The sequence below is a fragment of the Alligator sinensis genome, unplaced genomic scaffold (genome assembly GCF_000455745.1).
Source record: "Alligator sinensis unplaced genomic scaffold, ASM45574v1 scaffold216_1, whole genome shotgun sequence".
Classification (NCBI taxonomy): Eukaryota; Metazoa; Chordata; order Crocodylia; family Alligatoridae; genus Alligator; species Alligator sinensis.
This window is the reverse complement of record NW_005841868.1, coordinates 2,863,338-2,888,075: the sequence shown is the minus strand read 5'-3', so window position 1 is coordinate 2,888,075 and position 24,738 is coordinate 2,863,338. Positions and strand designations below refer to the sequence as shown.

At 51.7% G+C, this 24,738-nt stretch overlaps 1 protein-coding gene across 1 annotated transcript in view; it reads right to left on the bottom strand.

Annotated features, from left to right (window-relative positions):
- RASAL1 (RAS protein activator like 1) overlaps positions 1-18,413 on the bottom strand; it is a 44,947-nt gene extending 26,534 nt beyond the window's left edge. Inside the window, exons 1-7 of the mRNA XM_025192724.1 lie at positions 18,355-18,413; positions 14,584-14,640; positions 8,877-8,990; positions 7,400-7,461; positions 6,520-6,649; positions 2,510-2,591; positions 582-731 (exon numbers count right to left, since the gene is read on the bottom strand). Of these exons, the coding sequence (XP_025048509.1) occupies positions 582-731; positions 2,510-2,591; positions 6,520-6,649; positions 7,400-7,461; positions 8,877-8,990; positions 14,584-14,640; positions 18,355-18,413 (654 nt within the window). The remainder of the gene's footprint in view (positions 1-581; positions 732-2,509; positions 2,592-6,519; positions 6,650-7,399; positions 7,462-8,876; positions 8,991-14,583; positions 14,641-18,354) is intronic.
- Positions 18,414-24,738: the final 6,325 nt, after the last annotated feature.

Sequence of the window (24,738 nt, the reverse complement as noted above, 5' to 3'; positions counted from 1 at the left end):
TCCCTGGCAGGAGGCTAGTGCCAGTCTGGCTGGGTTGAGACACCCCAGCAAAATGGTAATCATGTGGGCTCCCTTCCTCCTTCAGGCAGCAATGTGGGGGTCAGGTGAACTGGGCAACAGTCTGGTCCCTGCTGCTGGCTTGTGTTGTCTGCTGCCAGGACACATTATGTTCCCTGGAGAGCACACGCGCACTGATTCATAACCGTTAGCCTATGTCTGTGTTGGCTTTTCTGGGGCCCTGATTCTTGCTTGCACTAGGGCCCTTTATGCCTTTCTGGCAGAGTAAACTGGCTTTAAAGTGCATGGAACTGGCCCTCTGAGAGCCGACCCAGAGCTAGGCTCACTGGATGCCATTACAGGTGGGCATTTCCTCCCCCTGTGAGCATCCTGCCCTGACCATGAGCAGCACTGCCCTGGTGGGACAGGGACCCCTGCTACTCACATGTCTGAAGGTGGATGTTTCAGCCCTTTCAGTCATTGGCCTCCTCTCTCCCATGCCCCTCATCACCCCCTAACCCTGTTGAGAGCATGCTGGCTGCCTCCCCTCCCTGCATCCTAAGGCCACTGCCAGGGCTGCTCACCTGTCCCAGGAAGTCATTCTTCCCCACCATGTCCCAATCCCACACCTCCATGCTCAGAAGGGGGCCCCTGGTCTCCTTCTCCAGCTCCCTCTCCTCCAGGTCAAACTCCAGCACCTCGTCCCAGTGAGGAAACCGAGTCTTCTTAATGATCTGCAGGAGGACAGAGCAGGTAAGAGTAATTAAAAAAACCAAACAAACAGGCTGGAAGGCAAAGCAGGTCCTGGAAGAACCTCCTGCTCCTGTCATGTGCCTCTCTCCATCAGCCCTCAAATGCCCCAGACAGATGAAGAGAGGGGTGGCAGGAATGGCCTCTGTCTCTATTGAAAGCGGAGTCCTCCCTCATTTACACAGCAGGCAGGAGGGGAAATTAACTCTCTCAGCACAGGCAACCCCATCAGCCCCTGGTTCGTGCATGGAGGGCCCTGCTCTGCCCAGCTCCTCTGATCTCAGCACTGCTTGCTCCCCTGCTGTGGATTTCAGGACCCCAGGCGCACAGACTCACAGGGGGTTTTCACAAGGAGAACTCCTGGGGCCGCCTTCAGTCCAACAGCAGCTGCAAAGGCCTCATTCCACAGTGTGCTGAGCACCTTCAGTTCATAATGACTGTGAGAGGAGACTGGTCAGGATTCAGCCCTGTCCCATCTCCAGGGGGAGATGCTAAAAGGGAGTTCAGCTAGAAGCAGGCACTGCATAGCTAGTCAGCCCTGTCCACCTCCTTGAAGGCCCACTTCCCCTGCCTCTGTGAACATTCATCACCATGGCATCTGGGCAAAATACTAGAGGGGGCTGGATTAAGGACCTGCAGGAAGCACGCTGAGGTATGGTACCACAAGTCCTCCAGCCCAGGACAGGTTGGGCTGTGCAGGTTTCATAGCCCTGGTGCTACTTCCCTCAGCTCTTTTCCTCAGTGGATCCCCTGAAGCAGAGCAATCCAGTCTACCAGCTGACACTGAAGGAGCTGGGGGGCAGGGAGGGGATGGCCACTCAAGGCAGCTCTTTGCCCCTTCCCTCCTCCAATGCCAAGGTCAGAGGAGATTACAGGTGACTGCCAAGGTCTCTAAAGGTGTCCCTGGGCCCTGCTGCCCAAGCTCATCCTGGCAGGATGGAGGGTTACGGAAGCGAAGTGCAATGTTTGGAAAAAATCCAAAGGCTGTTTGGCAAACAGTTGGGTGGTGTAACATAAGGCCCTAATCCCAGCTGAGCCACAGCCCTGGGCCAACCACAAGGGGTGACGGGAGCCAGCAGCATTGTCCTGCAGGAGACAATATGTTTCACAAACCAGTACTGCAGCATTCTCCAGTGACAGGCCAAACTATGCAGTTCCTGAGACCTGTTACAGGGGTGAACAGTCTTGAATGCATCGAGGAGCAAGGCTAGAGCCCAGGGTACCTCTAGGCATCCACAATGACAGTCTCTCACCTCATCACTGCTGGCTGGCTCTGACCCTGCAGGCACTTCCCACAATCCCTGGCAGCCCAGCTTCTGCCCTGACCTACAGATACCTCAAAAGGTCCCTTCTCTCCATGAGATATGAAGTGAAGTGAAAGGGTTGGGGGAAGGGGGCTGGTCCCTTCAGCTCTTGCATGCAGGGAGGTCAGTTGTGAGATCTCGTTCCCTTTGCTTAGATGTCACCCAAGGGCATGGCTCACGCCATGTCACATGTCCTGCTCCCTCCATAGCTGCTTATGTTCAGAGCTCAAGCACCATGTGCGTGCATGTGAGATAGATACCACTCACCACTGGGGAACTGCTCTCACAGTTCCCACTCATGCATCATATCCAGGAGCTCCAAGGGAACATAGGGATGCCTAGGATCCACCCAGGACCCCCATCCTTGCTTCTCAGTTACTGCAGATCAAAGAACCTTTGCAGCCCACACATGCAGCCTGGTCAGAGAAGCAGATTCAGAGTGAGACCCTTCTACTCACAGCTGTCTCCAAGGTCTGGCCATTGCAGGACACTCGTGCAAAGGGGTCTGAGGTGCCAGAGATATCCCGGGGAGCCAGATCCCTGGGGAAAGAGGGAACAAGAGAAGGATGGAGGTGAGTGTCTGGTACCAAGGCAGAGGTCATGAGTGTTTGGGGGTGTCCCTGGAGTTGACCTAGGCTGCCCAGCTCAGCGGGGCACCCTGTGGGGACAGAGACTGACAGCTTGTTCTGCATTTGTTCGACACTAGAACCATAGCCCTCCATAAGGGGGCTAGACCCAGAGGGATGACTTTGTAGCTCACAGACAAAATCCTGCCCTTATGCTCACATTCCCAGGGACACGTGCTCCTTGCAGAGGATGTGAACAAGCTGCTGCCATTCAGGGGGTTCAGGAAAACAGGCTGTCCCTGAACCAAGGGGGAGGGGGGAGGAAACCCAAGTTGCCCCATCACTCATCAGACAAGGGATGTAGGGCAGCACGGGCTCTGGGCAGTAAGAATAGGGATGCCCAAAGGACCTGCATGCCCCAGGCTGCTCCCAAAGCACCACTCCTCTGGGGTGAAAGCAGGGAGAACTAAAGGAACAACTGGGAAAGGGAGAACAACCTGATCCTAGAAAGGAACCACAGCTCAGACCTCAGAGCTCCCTCCCTGGGCCTTTACCTGCCTTCCCACATACCTTGCTTGTTTTCCTTCCCCATCCTTCACCCCCCAGGGCCAGGGTCGCTCAGCCAACCTCCTTCTGTTAACGTGGTTAGCCTCCAGCTCCTGTCCTGATGCTTATGCTCCCCCTCTGTTGTGTGCACGCAGTGGTCAGTCACAGGCAGCAAAAGGGACTGTCCAGCCTAGTACTTACTGCAGCTGCCAGTTCCAGCCCAAGCAAGGACCCTCACCCTCTCCACCACATCAGGGGATAGAGGTGCTGGGGGGCTGAGAACAGGGCATAGGATCAGAGCCCAATAGGGATGCAGGTGGCAGTGGCAGTGCTTGCCACTGCATTATTAGGCACTGCATTATTAGGCAGTGGGAACCAATGTCTATCCCTCTGTGAGCCCCGCAGTTCCAGACATCTCATGAAAGAGAGATACTTCCCATAAGGAGGTAGCACATGGACACCCATTTCTATGAGGAACTGCTTCAGGGACCCTCTACCCTACCACTACCACCCCGGTCTCCTCAGAGCACGTTCTCTGGGGGAGAGGGGGGTCAGGCTCCTGGCAGCTGTTCAAAACAACACCCCCTCTCTCCTGGCTCCTGCCCACTCCTATCCTCCACAGACGCATCCTCGTGGCCACTTGGTTGCCTAGGAGCCCACTATGGTTGCTAGGGCAGCAGGATGCTTTCTCTGCCTGGCACTGCTCTCTGACAGCCTCCTGTCTGTTGTGTGTGTGCACATCGCTGCTCTCTGACAGCCGTGTGTGTGTGTGTGTGTGTGTGTGTGTGTACGCACGCACACACACATTGGGGCTGGTACCCCACCCTCCCGTAGCAGTAAGCATGGTTGTGCCAGAGCCACAAGATTACATCTCCTTCATCTGGGACCCCACCCTGCTATTTACTCCCCACATTGAGACTCCATCCTCCTAGGGCAAGAAGAGCTAAGACTGCAGCAGAACTCAGGACACCTGGGGTCTAGTCCTGGCTCAGCTTCCATGACACAGGACAAACCCTTTCACCACTCCGTGTCTCAGCTTTTCCCATCAGCAAGTGGGGATGATGAGACCCGATTCCTCTGAAAGTGCTTTGAGATGTAAGAGGAGACAAAGAGCAAGAGCCAAGTGGTGTTCATGCTCTGGGAAGGAACTGCAGGCAATGGAAAGAGGGCTGGAAATGGAAGCTATAAAGAATCAGCAGGATGGCATCACTTCACAGCCTGGAAATGGGGCCATGAAGCTACTGAGTCACTTTATCAATTACTGTGAAGAGATTTGTGGGTTAAGGGCACTGATCCTTTCCCCCCAGGACTCCTGAGCACCATCACGACCCAGCTTCAAAGAGTCACATGACATGATGGGTTGGCGTGTGCATGCATGTGAGGGAGGGAGGGAGTGAGGGAGTGGCAGGGTGTCTCAACCTGAGAAGCATCAAACATCCAACCACATCAAAAGAAGTGTTGCCCAGACTAGCATCCCCTGCCCTGGGAAAGGGCCTAGAATGGTGGGGTAGTTAGGAGGACTGTGGGGCAGGATTGAGGGGCACCAACAGGGCTGGGTATGGGCACCCAGCACTGGAACAGCAGAGTTTTATGAGAAGGGGCTTCAGACTGCAGCAGTGAATTGTGGGATCAGGGGTATGGACTGAGGGGTACTGGCGGAGCTCATTGTATGGGAAGCACATGGAGCACATGAAGCCTGAAGCTGCAGTTCAAGTGAAGCTGAGGGGGAGGGAGGGAAGGGGGCAGTCAGCTCCCAGCTCTATGCCCCATGGAAAGGTATTGCTCAGCTCCTGCTTGTCATCTGGGACAGCCATGAGGGGACATTGACATGAGCCAAGCAGTGCATGTAGCACATGGAGCCCAGAGCTGGGACACGGATTAAATGGGAAGCTCAGGTCTGCACTAGTAGGCAAGGCTGGCAAGGCAGGACTGAAGTGAATCAGCTGGGCTGGGACTGCAGGTGGGCTGGGCTGTGAGCTGGGACTGAGGGGCATGGGCAGAGCCGGCTGTATGGGAATCCCAGACCTGGAGTAACAACAGCGGAGCTGCAGGTGCTGAGCGAGAAGCATGGGTAGAGCTGTGCTGGGGGAGCTTATGTAACCCCTGCCCACATGATGCCCAGTCCCTCCCCCACTTTGTAGAGCTCTAAAGTTTAAACCTCCTCATACTGTGACAGGAAAGGGTGGGGGGTCATTATTTGAAACATTCACAGAGCTGCCTTTTCTGCTTCCCAACACCTCATCTCTTCACACTCCTGGGCAAGCTCTCACACCTCCCAGCCACCCCTGGGAGCTCACAGCTCTGGCGAGAAGCTCTCACCAGCTTAGCAGTGAAAATGGAATGGCAAAGGGACTTTAACAAAAATAATGAAATAAAAAGAAAAGAAAATGATTAACGCTTTCTGCCCCTGCCCTTGAAAGGTGCCTGTTTATCTTCTTAAACTTCTAGAGAGGAAAGGTGTTCACCTGATTCATTTCCCAACAAGGTCACTGGCCCCTGTGTGACTTTGGCTGCATCACTTAATCTCTCCCTGCCTGTTTTTCACCTGTAAAATGGGGATAAACTGGCCCTTCCTCTGTCCCTCTTCTCCATCTAGGCTGTGCACCCTTTGGGACAGGCTCTGTCCCACATCTAGCACAATGAGGCCTAGTCTCCGTTGAAGCCTCTAAGCAGATGGGAAGCCAGGGCTAGAAAGGATCTGCAATTCTTCCCTCTTGCTCCAGATACTATGCCAGATGGGTAGGGAATGGAGGAAATTTAGTCACAGTTTTTGTGCTGTATCAAATGTGGACTGAATAGCACAGGAGTCAGCAACTGCAGCCAACACCAGAAGCCACAGCAATCAGGGGAAGGCAGCAACCTAGAAAACACTTTGCTTGAACACAGGATCAAGCCGGGGCCAGCTGCCTACCTGCTTCTGCCTACCAAATGCAATGGCTTCTCTCCTGTTTGCTTCCTCTGCCCCAACCCCATGAAGCTGTGAGTGTGAGGACAGAGCATAAGCACAGAACGAAGTGGTAACACTCAACTAGTCTAGTTCTCCAGCTGCCTGGCCCTGGGTTGAAGTCAAGACAGCAGACGTCTCCTGAGGTGGCACAGTCCTATCCAGGGCAGGAGGAAGAGTGTTGGCATCACTTCCAGGAAAATAACTGATTCCCCAAGTTGGCCTCTAACACTGCTTTTCCTGCCTGGAGGGTAACCAACTGACTGAGTTAGTCTCAAGGACCTGTGGCTCCTTCCTAGAAGGGGGAATCTCCTCAACAGGGCTAGGAGAGAGAGAAGGGGAGATGGCACTGAGAAGAGGCCACAGAGAGGGGTTTTCCAGGGATGGAGTGCATGGAGCCATCTGCTCCTACCTGGCCTCAATCACGTGGCAGTGTAGCACTCTCCTGTGGGGTTCCTCCAGCACCCACAGCTCCAAATGGATCTCCCCCTGCACCTCTTCATTGGGGTCAACTCGCATCAGGTTGATCCAGCTGTCGATGCCTACAATGGTGGAGAAGATCGGGTCGGTACCATCTGGCCCACCACACCTCAGGGTGCTGGGTGCCAGGAGGGCATATCACAGCATGGAATTCGAATGGCGCTGACAGTCGCATGCCATTCTTGCCAATCCTACCACCTGCCCAAGGAGAGGGCTGAGCAGTGGTATCAGCAACACCAACCACTCAGACACCACAGGTTGGGTGTCCCTTGAATCACAAGACTAATGAACACAGTAATACACGAGGGCATCTCTTTATCTGCTTTCTGAGCCTAGAGAGGATTCTGTAGTCACTTTTCCAGGCTTTACTCCACCATCATAAAGGCCAGAAACATTCTTTTATTTTAAAAATGAAAACCTGAGAGTGCCCCCTAATTACATGGCTCCAGGAGCTGGAGCTATGATACCAGAAACCACAAGATGCAGGATAGGATTGTGAATGTCTGGGTGGATCAGGGATCCTGCTACATGTGAGCAGGTGGCCCCTTCTTAGCCAAGGCATGACACACCTTCTCACTCCATGCTGGGCAATAGGGGACACAGTGCTGCTAGAAGAGTTCTCCATGGGGCCATGAGTGTTAATCCCAGGAGTACTCACAGTCTCTGCTCTCTGGAAAAGTCTAGCATTTTAAGCTAGGTCCCTGGGTTACAGGGAGGCTACTGCGTTGGCATTTGTTGTCTTTCACGCCTGCTACGAACCAGTCACTGTGATGGTGAGATATAACCCTGCATCCCTCCTCCCCAGCACTTACCTCGTGGGTGAGAAGAAATCTGTTCTTTACTGAGTGATATCTTGCCAATGACATCATCATGTCTGCAAGGAACCAGAGCCAAGGATGAGCTATGAGACCCCAGAATTAGACCTCCCTGCATGGACATAGGACACGCTATCTAGTCGACAAACCACCTCTGCAGGCCCGCTCACCTCTCCCAGCCTGGAGATACCAGCTTCCCTTGAGCCAGGGAGGCACTGAACCCTCCACACTGTTGAGTGTGGCATCTTCTCCGCCCAGGTCCCCAATAGGCCAAGCCTCTTCCTCACTGAGGTGCTGAGAACATGGAGCCCATCACTGCAGCAACAGGACTGCCCATAACCAGGGATGGCTTTGCCCCCATTGGAGCTAAGGAAGTATTGTGTCCATGTTACAGAAGCCAGGAGGATTTAAGTGGACAATCGCATGTCCACATATACCCACTCATTTGTGGATTTACCACACACACTGAAGGACCTAGCTCTGGTAACTCCAGCAGCCAGGAGCTCAGAGTTAATACTGCCTCACCTCCTTGCTACAGAGACCCCTTTTGCCCAGTCCCTCAGCTCCAGAGGAAAAGACTGATGTGTCAATAAAGGGCCAGAGAGCTGCTAAGAAAGCTCTGCCAAGAGTATGCCAGGATTTCCCAGTCCCAGCCAGACCTGGTTCTGCCAGCCCAGGGTCCGATTCGCTGAACGAGATCTGTGTTGGCTGCAGTTTACACCCCGTGCTTGGAAAGGGCGCGGGGCAGCCAGCACCAATGCTCGGAGCTCCTGGCATGCCCCTGCCCCAGGTGTGGCCACTCCTCACAACTCACCCCTCTCCCCTAAGGGTCGTGAGGGCTTCCTAGTCCCAGGTGAGCTCCACGCAGAGATGACGTGAAGTGTTTCCTGACCTGGGATCTTCCCTCATGGCAGGGAAAGGAGAGGAATTAGATGTAGTGAATGCAAATTGTATGCATCTTTGTGGGATGTGGGGGGCTCTTCTGGCTGCTGTGAGATATAGGCATACACTGTGGTTCTCTCTGGCTCGCAGCCAGTGCTGACTACTGTCACCATAGAGGCCCTTCCCAAGTCCCATGCCCTTATGAAAGGGACAGTGCAATGCTCCTCATCTCGTTGCTATGGAGACGTGCAGGCTGGAACATCCTTCCTAGCAACAAAAGGCCTTCAGCGCGCTCATCCAGGCCTCCCAACCCAGGGGACCCTGGAAGGCTGCAGGGGAGCCATAGGGTCAGGAGTGGGCATTTGCCAGGGCATTAGGGAAAGGAAATCATTTAACAACCCTGCTGCCTGTTTGCTTCTGGCTCAGGAAGGCAATGGGGACAGGCACGGAGAGCAGGAGCCTGCAGATCTATTGGCTCCAAGCAGCCTCTGCTCAGCAAACCCCTCCCTCCTCCCACCCACTGCTAGTGCTCCAAGTAGAGCCAGTGCCAGGTGCTGTCCATGCTCTGAGCTCCCCTCCGCCTCCCCCTTACCCAATGGTGTCCTCATCCAGCACATAGAAAGTGAGGCCGTGGAAGCCCAGGGGCAGGTGCAGGGTGTACTCTTCACCCCAGAAGGGGTTCAGGTTCTTCCACACCGTCGCAGTCCTGCAAGCACAGAGCGGGGGAAAGCGGGGGGTTCAATGCCAAGGGCACTTGTAGATTTTCTCCAGAACCTTCAGCCCAAGGGTATGGGAAGGAGATACAGAGGCTTCAATTAAGTGCAGTGGGGCAAGGGACAGGGGCAGGCCAAACTTTGTGATTGAGGGACCACCTCAGGCCTGGTAAAGCTATCACCCAACCTGCAGCTCCAAGGGGTCAAACCATGTTAGGGACCCAGACGTGATGCTACACACTCCAGTAGATGCAGCCAACTAAACCCAGAGCACAGCAAAGATCTATAGACAACCTCCCAGCCCTCCCACCACGTGGGAATCCTGCTGTTAATGCCTATGCCCAGCCAACACACCAAGCATGTAAATGCCAAAGCATGGCCATTGACACGTCCCATCCAGCGGAACACACCTTCCCCTGCAGCACACGCATGCAAGTACACACACACACGTCTGACAGCAGGCACGCACATGTAGACATCCATGTCCCAGCAACAAATGTGGACATGTATCCCCAACAGCACATGCATGCACCCATGCCCCTAGCAGTAAACATGCACCGTGCATGTGTCTTCAGCATGCAAGCATATAAGTACATGCATGTGCACACATCTTTAGCAGCATACACATACCCCTCTGGAGCATGCAATTATTGCCAAGTGCAGAGTTAGGGTTGTACAACACTATCTCATGCTCCCCCACAGGCAGCATCGCAGACCTGGCCCATCTGCTAGGGACCACAGCCACTCAGCTTGCAAAGCCTGGCTCAAGAGAAGCTGAAGTGGGGGAGGCAGGGGCAGTCAGCTCCCAGCTTCATGCCCCATGGAAAGGTATTGCTCAGCTCCTGCTTGTCATCTGGGGTAGCCATGAGGGGACACTGACATGAGCCAAGCAGTGCATGTAGCACATGGAGCCGGAAGCTGGGGCACTGATTATATTGCTATTTCACTGCTGCTGGGGAAATGAGGCTTAGACAGGCTTGTAAATTAATCCCAAGAGCCCCAAGCTGTCCCTGTGCCAGACCCACAGCCCATCAAACCCCTCTAGTTAATAGTTTACTCAGCATGAGATAACTCCTCTCAGCTCAATCTCTCTTCAAACCCATTTGAATGTCATTAACATTCTCGAGAGCAAATATCTGAGCAGAGATGGAAGGACTGGGATTGAACCAGTGACAGCAAAGCCCAGATTTTTTTTTTTCTTTTTAAAGAAATTGTTCATGTTCCAAGCCAAATCAGCCAAATCAAGTTAGTCCAGAAGCACAAGTGGACCTACAACCGGCAGACATCCTCCACCCCCACCAGGGCTTCAGATATTTCCAACATCTTTTGGCAGGCATCCTACATGCAGGCCCAAGCCCAGAGGCCTGGGGGTCAGATGCCCCCAAGTTTCACCTGCCCTCAGCCATTGGCTGCAGGAGCAAGCTAGGGAGGAGCCTCCCATTTCCATATAATAGGCATTAAGTTCCAACACCTCAGCAGGTACTAAACCATGCCAGAAGAACAGTTATCCCTGGGAACGCTTAAGGAAAACTGCCTTCTTTGACCCAGATACATGGTGTTTCCCCTGCCAGGTAAGAAAGCCCAGATACTCAAGGAAACCTCCAAGCCTGGCTGCTCTGGTGCCTTCATCACTGTGCATGGGGCAAGAGGGAAAGGAAACCAGCTCAGTTGGACATGGCAACAGGCTCTAGGCTCCTCACACCCCATAAAATGGGGAATAAAGCAAGCTGAAGCAGTTCGCAGCATTCAAGTGCCAGGCAGAGATAAGCCAATCAGCCCTCCCAATCACCTCTGTGGACAGGAGACTGGAAACCATTGTTAGCCCTGTTTTAGACAGGGAGAAACTGAGGCACAGAGGATCAACTACAGGCACAGTGATCAAGGGAACAACCCCATGAATTAATTTGCTTCAGGGGTATGATGGGACCTGCATAAAAGCACCCAGCAAGTCAGAGATCAGAACTCTGGACTTTGCCACTCCTGGGTCTGCCAACCCTGGGGCATGCAGCAGTGGCATCTCAGCCAGCAGGGATACAGCATCCTTTGGATGACCTTCAGAGGGATTCCCCAAGCTCCCTCCTGCCTTCATTTTGCATCCAGAACTTCTGCTTTTTCTCCCCTTCTCTTCCTGGGGAGACACCCGAGGCCAAGGACGCAAGCTCTTTCTGGGAATTCAGACCTCCAGGGTAAGAGGAGATGGAGGGGCTGGCTTCTCCCAACTGGGCCACCTTGGCATCCTTGCTTGATAACCACATATGCCAGGGACCTTGCTCTTCATAAGGGGCAGGCTTAGGGGATGAATGAGGAGCCAGGCACCATGCACAGCAGAATGGATGTGCCAGAGGTGTTTTTAGGGAGTGATCCCTGACAGGCAGGAAGATTCCCCTTCCCCCCCACCCTTAGCTTTTGCACCTAGTGCTGACCTCCAGCCTGAAAAATTTCTCCCTTGCAAACAAAAAAGAGCTACGGGGGGAGGGGGAGCTGGGAGTCCCTGGGAGAGGAGGGCTTCCGAGAGAGCCCCATAGCATCCACACTAGACCATGTTACTGCCAGTGGGGTGGGCAGGAATGACCCCAGTACTGGGCCTGGAACTAACTAGCTCCAACTGTTTGGATTCAGACACAGCAGAGAAAAAATTCTAGGCCCAAACTTCACAGGAGGCATCTGATTTAAGTGTCATGGTTAGATCATCTCAAGTGCCTGGCTATCACCATGGTACAAAGGATGATAGGGTTGCCCTTGATTGCACCTGGGGCTTCAGAGGCAGGACAACTGGAGGGTTCCCAATAAAGGCTGTGCCAGGTGGGAGTGCATGTGGGAAGTGGAAATGAATTCCAGAGGAAGGAAGGGAGGGCGGGATAGAAACAGAAGAGCGAAGGAGAAGGGCAGCACAGAGTGATGGGACTGTGTGAGAAAGGGGCACTGGATGAACATATGGGGTCCACTCACAGCAATGCCCACCCCACCTGCCCCAGGCCCCTATGCCAGGCCTCTCTCCCCACCCCCATCACTCTCCTAAGCAAGCCCCCAGGCAGCTGGCTAGAAACGGGAGACGCTGCCGACTCTCCAGAAGGGGGAATAATTTATGGACTTCTCCATAGTAACCACTTCATCACTAGACAGCTCCAGAGCAGCTTCTCTGCACTGCGAGGGGCTTGGGGCACTGGGAACAGCAGGGGTGGGGGAATGAGCCCAGCCCATGCAATGCTTTCCCACCCCTGACCTGCACCAAAGTGTTCCCTCTGCCTAGGGCTGCATTCAGACTCAGGACCACTGTGTTCAGGTTCAGTAGGAGCAAGTTGAATTGATCAGTGCCCTAAGCCAGCCTGGGGATCCACACAAGAGCCTTGTACAGTGGCCCAGCACTGCTCAATCCACTCCCCCCCCCCCCCCGCCCCCGCTCCGCCAACCCCCCCCCCCCCCCCCCCCGAGAACTTGGCACCCACAAGTGATGTGGCATGGTGATGTGGCATTAAAGATGCAACATGACAACACAGGTAGGTGGCTGCACCATGGTGACAGCCCAGACGCCCTTCGTACCCTGCCATCTATGGCAGCTGGCAATGGGGAGAGCTGTAAGGGCGGCTCAGGGAACGGGACAGAAGAGCTGAGGGGCAATAGTGCCCATCAAGGTAGGGGGGTGGCAGCAATGCATGCTCTGGGAAGCCAGCCTGGGGCAGGTGGAGTTATGGCAAGGGCTGGTAAAGCAGACTGGGCCTAGCGCAAATTCCTCAGTGAAGTGTGATGCTCTACAACTCCCCCAGTTGAGGCTAGCTCAGGGGCAGTAGAGACAGCTGGAGACAGAGGCACCTACTTGTCAAGTGAGCAATATGGAGCCCCCATCACAGGGACTGGCAGCAGCACCTTCCACCTGAGACCCGCCCCCCCAAGCCCCTTGCATATCCTAATGAACAGCACCTCACACCTCCTCTACTCTAGGAGGTCAGCATTGTTGATCCAAGTCACAGAAAGACAGAGGCACAGTGCGATAAAGTCACTCATTTTCAGAAGTGGCAGGGGATTTTAGATGTTCCCATTTTCAGGGCCCAGGGCCTGACTGTCAGAGGTACAGCGACCCCCAGCACTCAGCACCTTCAGCTGGAACAACAGGGTCCGACTTCTCAGTAGGAAACTCCCTGATGCCTCAAACTAGGAACCCAAAGCAGAATGACCTAAAGTTAGCAGTTGCTTCAGTGCCTGGCCTGAAGTCAAACACAGAATCAGCAACAGAGCTGGGATGAGACCCCTGAGCTCCTGGGTCCAGTCCTGTGTTCCACTTCCTTTCTGTCCCACCCTTGTTGTCCCCACTCCTGCCCTGCCCTCTTCTCTTGCCCAAGTGGGGTTGCAAGCCAGGACAACAGGACACCTTCCAAGGGCACAAAGGGAGTGAACCAGCTGGTGAGAAGCCTTGTCACTGCTGGCACACAGCGAGCACTGCCAAAACCCCAATGCCAGAGAGGTGCCAGTGTTCAAGTGGTTAGTGCCAAGACAGTATTTTGTAGTAAGGAAGTTTGTATAAAAGGAGAAAAGGCTGGAGAGATTTAACCAGAAGGTCACCTTCACAAAACATTCACCTGCAAGAGACACATTAACCCTGCCCCTGCCTGGACCTCTGGAAAGGCTGGGGGAATGCAACCCTACATCAGTTCTGTCCCCAAAGTAGGGATTGATCACACTGCCTCCCCCAGGCTTTAAACCCCTTGGCATGGGTCCAACAAGCAAATTAAGTTCCATTTCTCTGTGCATGGAGATCCCCAATTCTCTGCTGCACTGGCCTCAGGGCCATGTTTCTACACCCTTCCTGCTTGGGTGGTTTACCACATGGTTTGATTGCCTGGCACCGGCACATGAAAGTCCCTTTTTGAAGCCTGGTTCTATAGCATGCACGGCTGGGATGCAGCCTCTTAAAATAAGCATGTCTACACAGCAAACTTACCATGTCAGGGGGTAGCAGGCCTCAAACACAATGCTGTTCCATGCGGGCTGCATTTGGAGGCAGGATAGCTATACCCATGCAGTGATTCAGGTGGGCTAATCGTGTGCAAATTAGCCCACCCCACACTAATTACCCTGCTTGTGGTGCCACATGGACATGGACCCCCTGCTCCCCATCTAGAAGGCAGGGCAGCACAGGGTGCTTGAGAGTACTGCTGCCTGGCATGGTAGGTTTAGCATGTGGTTTCAGTCTCCTGGCACAGCATGTCTTCACTCAGTCCAGCTGGCTAAAGGCCCCACTGGCACCACAAAGCTGGCTGGGCAGCTCCAAGAGTGGTGAGGACTTGAGTTCCAGGCCTAACACAGCAGCTGTTTGTGTTGTGATGGGACTGGACTGGCTATGAGGCTTGCTTGCAGGGACCAGGCTGGAAGGCTGGTGGTGATGGCCACAGTGCCACTAGTTTCAGTCTGTGTCACGTCTTGGAAACTCCAAAGGAACCTGGCCTGCAGACACAACATGAGCCAGACAGGGGCACTTTGCTGTGCACTTTGGTCTCTGCTACACCCAACAGCTAACCCCTGCCATGGAACCCTCCCAGCTCCAGCCCAGCTCAGCCCCAGGTCCACTCCCAGCTGGAGACAGGCACTCACCTGGCTACAACCTCATTGTCGACTTTGACGATGCAGTAGGGGTCACTGGAACCAGACCTTGGGAAGGAAGGCAAACATTCAGTATTACCTGGGGCACTGGTAGGAGGCAGGTCCTCCCATAGGGCTTTGATGCACTGGAGGTGAGCACTGTAGGAGCCTGGGGAAGGCTCTGGCAGGACTTCACCTGGTGGCAGAGGCCAAGTGGCTTTGTGGTGTGCAGCACCAGTCACTCTGGTGTATGGAGTCAGGTACTCTTGCCCTGGCAGAGGAGAGGCTGCACCCAGAGGATGCCCCCTGAGAACAGCAAGTTGGAACAGCTACCTCCTAAACAGGACATCTGATGGGCAAAGTGATCACTGAATCAATGCTATCCCCCCACTCCCGAGCAAACCACCTTCAGACAGGCTCCCTTCCCCTTCCCGCCCCACCATGCCCATCTCCACATACACGTTCCAGTCACAAACCCCCCAACCCTAGCTGCACTGCTGGGCCCATCTGCTCCAGCTGGGCACCTTGACCCCTCTGCTTTAACCCTAGATGCCAAGCCTACATGCTATTTCTTACAGGGAGAAATGACTCTTTGGGAAGCAGCAGTTTATACTGGTGATTGCACAGAAGAAAGAAAAAAAGGCCCATGTAGGGAAGGATTTTAGGGAGCAACAACTTCTATTGAAGATAGTGCCCACAGGCTTCAGTCCAGCCCCCTGGTGTCTGCAGGAATCCCACAGGGAGAACTTTTCTCATAGTGCTTGAGGGCTGCTGAACCAGGACCAAGTCCATGATGACCGAACTATAAAGGACCGTTTGGTCCTGAAAGGGAAGCTGTTGATAGTGGGAGTGGGGAAAGGGTGTTTGCCAAGGGCTCAGGCAGCTTCTCAATGTGCCTTCTCTCATCCCCCCTGGACAAACTGGTGTGGTGGGGTTCCCCAGATTTGCTTGGAGTCACTGTTCTGACAGGATCAGGGATAACCTCTGCTTTATCAAATCTGCCAAGGGATACTGACCCAGGGAATGAGCTGTTAGCAGCAGGCAGTTCCCCTTTGAGTAATGAACCCTGGAGCGCCAGGGCAAGGCTTTCTGCTTGATGGAAGGCAGGAAGATTCCCTCCTCAGTGAGACCAGCTGGGAGAGGACTGGAAGTCTGGAGTCTGGGCAAGGCTGGCAGCAGGCTATGCTGGATGGGGACAATAACTCATCAAAGGAACCAGGGCACGGCCACTGAGTGAGACTGGGCAAGGTTTGCCCTGGACTGGAAGGGCCACCAGGGGATCTTCAGAAGCAGGGATCAAACCCCCAGCCTCGATTCTACACCATGAGCCTCTGCTGCCTGTTCAGGATGAGCCCCCTATGCAAGCCAAACCTAATGCAAGCTTCTTGACCTCTGTACATGGGCCACATTGAGATCATTAACCCGGAGTCTCAGGGGTTTGCTTTTCAGGACACGTTTGTCATAGGTAGTTACATGCTGATGGCTGGCTAAATTCACACATTTTAGACTAACCAAAGTAGGCTACTTTGGTGCAAATCTACCTTGTCTTCTACTTGACTTCAGACTAACATGGGTAACTACATCTCTTTGCACATTAGTTACATACTGCCAGAGTCAAGTTCCCCTTGTAGTTTCCACAGGACCCAGTACCCCTCACTGTCCCAAGCTGTCCTCTGGAGGGACACATATTGAGACAAGCGAAGATTTGCTGCATTGCTCCAAGCTGCAACCCAGGCCCACCCCAGAGGTGGCTGCATTCCACACATGGGCATGGAGGAGTCTAGGTAGGTATCATATCCATTGGAGGAGCTTGGAGGGGGTGGTATTTAGGATTAAAGACACAAGACCAGTCAAAAATATTGTATTGAGTTGAGGAAGTAAGAAAGGCTGAGAAGCACAGGATAAACCTGCTACTTTTCAGAGATAAAGATCCATGGAAATAGTGCCCTCGCTGTGTTAGTGTGTCCTGGTGTTCCTGTGCTCACCCCTCTCTGCCTGGGGATATAAGCTTGCTCCTTTGTGCTGAGATCTTCTAGGATCCCTTCCCAGCCCATCATGGCTGGACTAGTCTTCCTTTCAGGAGGAATTGGGGGAAGGCAGTGGAGGACTGTCACCGCTTGAGTGATTTAAATTTGGCACCCTCACTACAAAATGAGTGAGTTGCAGCCTGAAGTTAATCAGACTCAGCTACAGCTGACCCCATAATTTGTATAAGCTCACCTCGAATTCAAATGTCTCCAAACACAGCTAAAGGCTGGCATGTGCATCAACAATAGGGAGAGGTTTGGGCTACAACCTGGATAGGAGCCCAGGGTTAACTGCATAACATGCCCTCAGAGGTGAAATGCTACCTGCAGAGCCAGCCTGACACCTATAATGACTCTGGAAATAAGCCTCCTCTGAGCTCTCCGAATGGGAAAGCAGCTGATGAATTCTAATCCACAGGTTCAGGGACCCAAGTGCTACAGAACATTAACCAGAGCAAACAATGCTGTCCACATAGTGCCATTCAAGCCATGGTATCTCCTTGCTCCCATCACCCCCCAGAGCGACTTTCCAATTCCTTCTGGAATATGCCAGGGACAGGCACCTCAGGGGTTAAGCTCACGGTTTCTATAACAAGGGGAAAGTCTCACTACCATATTTATTAGCTGTCTGGCATGAGCACCAACCATGGACCAGGATTGTGCTGAGCTAGGCACTGTACACATTCAGTGCATGGTTTATATGCCAAGATTGCTGGGTGGCAATGGTTCAAATCCTGGTTACGGCAGTCTCAGCCCTAACAGGGCAGCTCTGTCCTTTCCAGCAGATGAAACATTGCTCTACACGGGCAATGAGAGCCGGATTCCAAGCAACCAGAACTGGCTTATGCCAGTAGCATTGACTTCAATGGGAGCAAAATTTGACCAATGTCCAGCCCTGTTGAAAAATCTCACAGCACTTCTTGCAAGAGTCAGAGTTCCCTCAACTAACATTTTACCCTCCTCCCAATGAACTATGTTGTTTTATATCCAGGCGGCTGCCCTGCCACCCCAGGCATGGCCGCACGGTTCTAGAACATAAAGCACTTGGAGGCCTTTAGGATGAAAGCTGGAGATCTGCCAGCATCCATGTATATATGCCTCTGCTGCCTTTTCCACCAACAAGCCCATCAGACAACACTATTTTTCCCTTTTCCTCTGCATATAACACCAGATAACCTGCTCTACCCCAGAGGTGAAGGTGCATATTGGCTCTTCACATCACCATGTGAAAATCTCTCTGGCAAAGGGTTTATCCAAGCATCCCCAGGCTCTGTCACTACACCAGCCCACAGAGTTTCTGTAGCAACCCACCTCCCAATGTCATGATGCCGGGACACACATTGTGTCACCATGACATGATGAGAGTCTCTCAACTGCCTGGGGCCTACCTGGACTTAACCCTTTCTTGGCATTGAGGGCAAGGCAGTTTCCTGAGCAACCACAATGTTGCAGCTAAAACAAAAAAAAAAAGAGTGAGAGAGAGAAGAAAGAAACAAGGAGCTAAGACAAGGGAGTTACCTAAAACGGTGCCCCATAGCACAGCAATAATCTACTCAGAGCTATTTCCTGTGTAAACATATGAGAACAAGCAAACACTCCTTGTGGTGAGGTAGAATCGCTCCAGTTCAGGTCACAGCCAGGCTCCCACGTCAACAGTGATTTTCTCTCCTTTATTACGTGTAAAAGAAAAAAGCCTTGAACATCTCACTACAAGACTAGATCAATCGGAAAGTTTACAGTGCCCATATTAGGATACGGTCTTGTGTCCTTCTTGTCACAGACCCACATCAAGCCCACTCCTGCTTGCACATTCATTTCGTGACTTCTTCAGCTCGAGTCACAGAGGTCTATGCTGTCAGTATCAAAACGCCCAGGGTTCAAGCCCCTCTAGGGAAGGGGAATTATCTAAGCATGAAGAACTCTTGAGTGTTTGCAGTGATGTTAGTAAGAGAGGCATAAGTCACGGAGAGTTTTAAACAAGAGCTAATATTTCTTTTTCTTGCCACTTTTGCAAAGGCAAGTGCCATAAAATCTGGGTATACTCACTATACCTTTTGGGAGAGATTTGCATGGAACTGAAATAGCAAAATCTCCTCTTTGTCCTCAGGGACATGTGTTTTGCATCAGACATCCAAGGGAGAATGTAAGCCACCAGTCTTGCAAGCTCATCCTCAGATTTGAACCTCTAGCCTGCAAGAAGCCTCAAAACACCCCAGGTTGGAACGAATCTCTATGCTGATCTGATCCCAGGAGGGGGGCCACTGCTGGTTCCTCTAGGGGCTACTGCCGCCTCAACGATGTCAGTACAGCATGGCAGCAGAGCCCCTTACTAGAGGGCTTTTGAAAGACAAAAGAAGGGTATTTTTTCTGCTGGTTCATCTATACCCTGACCCTGAACAGCAGAAGCTAAGCAGATAGGGTTGGCCAAGACACCCAAGCCAGCTACAGGGTGTGATCTTTTCAGAATAGACCAGGCCTCAGTGATGAGACCCATCACTACATGGAGGTAGTTCATGATAACTGCAACTCCAGCACAGTTCTGATCAAAGACCCTCCCTCCTGGCTGGCATAGGCAAGGCAGGTGACTAAGCCCAGCCTAAGTAACACTTAGCAGCCGAGACCTGGAACCTGGAGAAAAATAAATGCACATAAAAAAAATATGTACTTCCCCACCTGCACCAGTATAATTAAGCCTGGCTCAGATCCCCCACATCCCAGGCACAGAGGGGAACCTGTCAGAGGCTTTTCACTCCAGCTCACATTGACCTTGGCAGTTGGCACATCTATGGCAAAGGTACTTTAGACACAACATGGATAAGAAAGACCTAGGACCACCCAGAAAAGGACCACAGAATTACATATCCAGCTTCTATATATCAGCAGAGGCCCACTGACCACAGTAAAGCCAGCCAACGTGAGAGACTAATATGCAGATTACTTTATTCCAGAGTGTTTGAAACAAACTCTGACACAGTGCTTTGGACGCAGAAAAAATTAACTTCATAAAAGCAATTGGTCTTTATTAGGACATACAGTGTGGGTCATGAGGTATTCCCCTGAAAAGGCCACTAATGGGTTGCCAGCAGACTGTGGCACTAGTCACAACAGCAAGGAGACTGTTTGCAGCCCCAGATTTTATCTGCTGAGAAATGTTATTTTTGACTGGTCCAAAGTATCATGAATTTGCTAAATTAGCACAGCCAACAAAGCTACAATATCTAGTTCCATGGAATCATAGGAAAGCAGAGCTAGGAGGGACAACCTGCCCAAGGCAGGTTCACCCTTGTCTAAGACATCCTAGATAGGCGTTTGTCTGATCTGCTCTTCAAAATTTTGGGAACAAACTTTTACACAAAACTATCAGGTGCAATGCTGGAAACATCAAAAACATCCTTTAACTTGCAATGGGTCAGGCAAGAGAATAGGAGAGCACTATCCATGTCATGATACTGCAAGGAAAGGAAGTAGTTAGAATACATTCAAAAGATCCAAGGATTTCCAAGTTTTTTACATGAAACATCCCAATTACATTTTAGACACACACACACACACACACACACACACACTCTCTCTCTCTCTCTCTCTCTAAATGATCAAAAACATCGGAAGACATATCAAGGAACTTAAGATCCATTCATTTTTAGAACCTGTAATCTTAGCAGGCCACGTGGGGGTTTTTTTTATTTGAGTGAGAAGTGGAGGGCTACTGACTTGCGGTTTTTGATTGTTTGCAGTAAGCTCATTGCAGATAAAGTATTTACTTACTAATGATAGGATTATTTGCATAATAGTTACCTAATTCTTTGGTAACAAATTACTTTATGTATCTTAACACTTAATAAAGAACAATCAAAGGAGGTTCATATGTACAGAAGCAATTTGCATGTACCGATAAATATCACTAGCATGTACTCATAATTTAGATTCCTTTTACTGTGCCTTGAAGTGCTGGTTACTTGATAAAATCCCTAATAACGAAGAAGAATTTATTTCCTCTCTTTCACCATGCTTGCTTCCCTTTTCGGAGCTGATTCAAAAGCTTATCTAACTTTATTTCAACCAAGCAGCTGATCTCACCCTTAAAAAGTCCTTTCCTGTCAAATTAGATTTGTGCCTTGTAACTCAGATGTTTGCTACCTAAAATGGTTAAGAATTCGGAATTTACTTATAAAGAAAAAGCGCCAGAAAAGAGAGGTTATCTAGGTTATCTCTGTCACCCAAGACAGAATCAACTATCCCTAAATCAATCCCAGCGGATGTTAGTCTAACCTCCTCTGAAAATACCTTCAATGATGGAAATGCCACAGCCTCCCTAGGTCATCTATTCCCGTGCCTAATTCTCTGTACTGTTAGAAAGCTTTCCTTAATCTCCACACTAAGAGCCCCTTGCTGCAGTTCAAATCCAGAACTTCTTTTGCTACCACCAGTGACACTGGGAGTAATATAGAACCTTCTTTGCATGAAATTTCAACATAGTTGAAGGCTGTTATCATGTCTTCCTCACTCTTCTCTTATCTAGACTAAACAAATGCAGTTCTTTCAACCTTTCCCTCTCCTTATGTGGTGCCAAATATTTAGCTCTTCATTCTTCATTACCTTGGGCTTCTCAGCATTACATCTGTTTTGCACTATGCTGTCCTACTCTATTGAGTTACTCCACTGAACACAAGGCAGTTACTCCTGATATAGACCAGAGTAAGTGAGAGGAAAAGCAGGGTCCTTGTTCTTTTAAGGACCCAGGTGCACAGCTGTGCTCCTCTGGGATAACAGAGCTCAAAACTAACGTGAGGGCTGACCACAAAGCACTCTTGGTCAAAGGGATTCAGCTATGGAATGATATGTCAAAGGCTAGATAAATCCAGGCTCTGACCCTCTTACGACAATGTCATCTGTCCTGAATTGTTTAGGAACAGCGCATCTGCACAGGGGGTTGGTCTAGAGCAGAGGCGGCGGCAAACTCATTCAATCCTGTGGGCTGGGTGAGGGTTGTGTGGCTGGTCTGCAGGCTGGACTAGACATACAGCCTGGCCCCATGCACCAGACCCAGCATATAGGATTGGTCCATCATGGGCAGCTCATGCAGCATGCACTGGGTCCAGGCCAGCATGCCCATGCAGCACATGCTGGTCCCAATCCAAGGCTCAAGCTGCATGCAGTATACAGGGCCAACATGGGACACATGCTGCATGCAGCACCATGCTGGACCAAGCCTGCATGCTGGTTCCCTCATGCAGGGATGGTTTGTGGGCCCAGAGGCCAGGGCCAGAGCACTGTATGCAGCATATGGGGTCAGTCCAAGACCCACAGGCCAGATCTTTGACACCCTTGTCTAGAGAAGTGATTCTCACCCAGGGCTCCATTGCACCCTAGGGTGCCATGAGATCCTTTAAAGGGTGCCAGGGGGTGCCACGCAGTGTTAGCACTGATAGGCATGCAGACATGATTCACAAGAGACTTCAAACAGGAATCCATAGCGTCAAAAACATTTGGTTCCACCATGGTCTTTCTGAGGTCTTTGCAACAGAAGAATTGCTCTATTATGTCCCCTTACTGAAAACGTGAGCGAAAACCAAGAGCTGGCATTTTTGCAGGGTGCCATAAGTCTACTGAAGGGTGCCTTAAGTGCAAAAAAGGTTGAGAATCACTGGTCTAGGTGACCCTTGGAAGCTCTTGCTAACTATGATTCTTCCATACTAATGCTACAAAACCTTTTCAAAAAAGGTTCTTTCTACCTCTGAATGACTCTTGCAATCCTGACACTGGCTTGAATCCTAAAGAATCAATCCCTCTAAAATCAAACAAACAGAGATCTGATCTCTAAAAGGGGCAAAATGCCAAAAAATCTATGAAGTTTAATAGGCACTTGCCTATGGCTACCAAATTTACAGGGAAGGTGCCGAGATACTGTGATGGTGGGTATGAAACCCTAGTTTAGGTTGGCAGGTTCTGTAAATATCAGTCTGTGCTTAATTCTCTTCTCCTACCAGGTTTACTGCATAGCAACTGATCTTACACTGGCCCAGCCCATTTACTGGTTATTTGCATCCATGCACAATGGGAGAAAAACTCATCACTACCAATGGAAAGATCCAAAAATCATGACTTCACCCTCCAAACCATGGGAGTCAAACATGACCAAACCAACAACCTCAGTGTATATATTTTTAATTTGCCTCTGAGAGTCTGAGCTCCCAGTATTTTTATTTTTTTTTGAGTTTTTCTCCACTTCCCCCATGGCTAGAAAGTGCTTTTTTCTTTAAATAAAAGCTGCCCGTCTTGCACAATCACCTGACTCCAAGAGCTGGGGCTGGAAGAAAACACAGGAGTTCAAAAATCCAAAAGGTGGCATTTGGCAGCCCTGCAGTCCTTTAACTTCAGCGTAAACAGCCACAAAAGAACCAGGATTACATAGATCAGTCACTCCTGAGCTAAATGAATTCAAACAAGAGGAGAATAAGCCTGGTGGGCAGCCTTAACTCACCTTGCAGCCAAAAGTCAATGTCCACCAGTGCCTGAAATCTTCTGAGCAAGGGAAGTGTAAACCTTCACCCCCAGGTGTAGATGGATGCGGGCAGAGGGAGATGCTGGCACACATGACCCTTGAATATGCCAGGCTGCAGCCCCTCCATCTCTACCTCCAGAACCTCCTCTTGAGGTTCTGGTTGAATTTCACCCCCCACTTTTTTGTTTTTGGTCACCCCATCCACAGCCCCACCAAGTCCCAGGACGTCCTGGTCAACCTCCTCCTGGCCCCGGCCAAGTGGGTCCTGTACTTGACCAGGAAGGAGGCTCTGGCCGGGAAGGTGCCCAGAGGCTGCGGGGCTGCTTTCCTCTCACTTGTCCATGCATGTTTCTGGCCAGAGCAACAATGGGCAGCGTCCACCGGCTCCTTGGATGCCTTTGAGGACCAGTGGGTGTGGCCCGAGGGGCTCTGCTTGGTGTCCCCCTCCGGAGAACTTCTTTTCACATTTTGAACCTATGAACCCCACCTCACTCCTACCCTTTTCTTCCTTTGTCCCACCAAAATAAATAAATAAATAAATTATCAGCTGAATCTTACAAACTTAGCCCCTACTACCATGTGGGGCTAGTTAGTTAACTAGGCGGGCCTTAAGGCCCATGATCTCTGGAAGACACAAATAGACATGTGTAGATGAAGGGGTGGGAGCTGGAGTGTATTTTACTCGTTTCCCAATAGCCCCACAAAGGGCAAGGTCTGCAGATTTTGGAAGACAAGATGCATTCAGTGTAATTGACGGTGGGAGGCAGACTAAGGCCGTGGACCTTAGTGCTGGGAGTGGTGCTCACAGCCTCCTGCTGGCCCCAGGTCCCCATCCAGAACACGCGAGGATGCTTGGGCAGCAAGTGGCTGCTTTAAGCATCCTGCAAACAGTTTCATCGGGGTTAAAGGCGTTTGAGCACAGAGCACATAAGCCTTATCACTCCCTGCCCCACCTTCTCACTTGGGTCTTTTCATGCCAAAATCCAGGACAGAAGGCTGAAATTGAAGCTTCTACTCTGCAGTGAGATTCCAGGGTGACTGATGTGAGCTAACCTATATCATGCTCTGTCCTTCCCTATAGCCTTCCAGCTGAGGAATGCAAACACAACAGGCTTCACACACAGCCACTATTCCCCACACACCCTGCAACGGCAGTCGGTGTCATTCTCCCCATTTTCCAGATGGGGAAACTGAGGCACAGAGCCGATTTGTGCACATGCGATGCAGTGACAGCCCCGGGGATAGAACCAAAAAGTCCCTCTGCCGCAATCCTCCCTGCCTCTAGTGCCCCGGGACCCAGCACAGCACCACCAAGCTCGGGTCCTGCCCCCCCCCCCGCGCGGGCGCCCGGCCCCAGCCAGTGCCAGCCGCGATCCATGATGTCCTGATCCATACTAGTCAGAAGGACGGGCATCTCAGCCCGCGATTGAGTCTGCTGAACTCCAGCAAGAGCCGCTTCATAGCCCGGCCCCAGCCAGTGCCAGCCGCGATCCATGATGTCCTGATCCATACTAGTCAGAAGGACGGGCATCTCAGCCCGCGATTGAGTCTGCTGAACTCCAGCAAGAGCCGCTTCATATCTGCCCTTCTCCCCGCAGCCGGGCCCGGCCGGCCCCGCCCCACGGCTCCAGCCCGCCG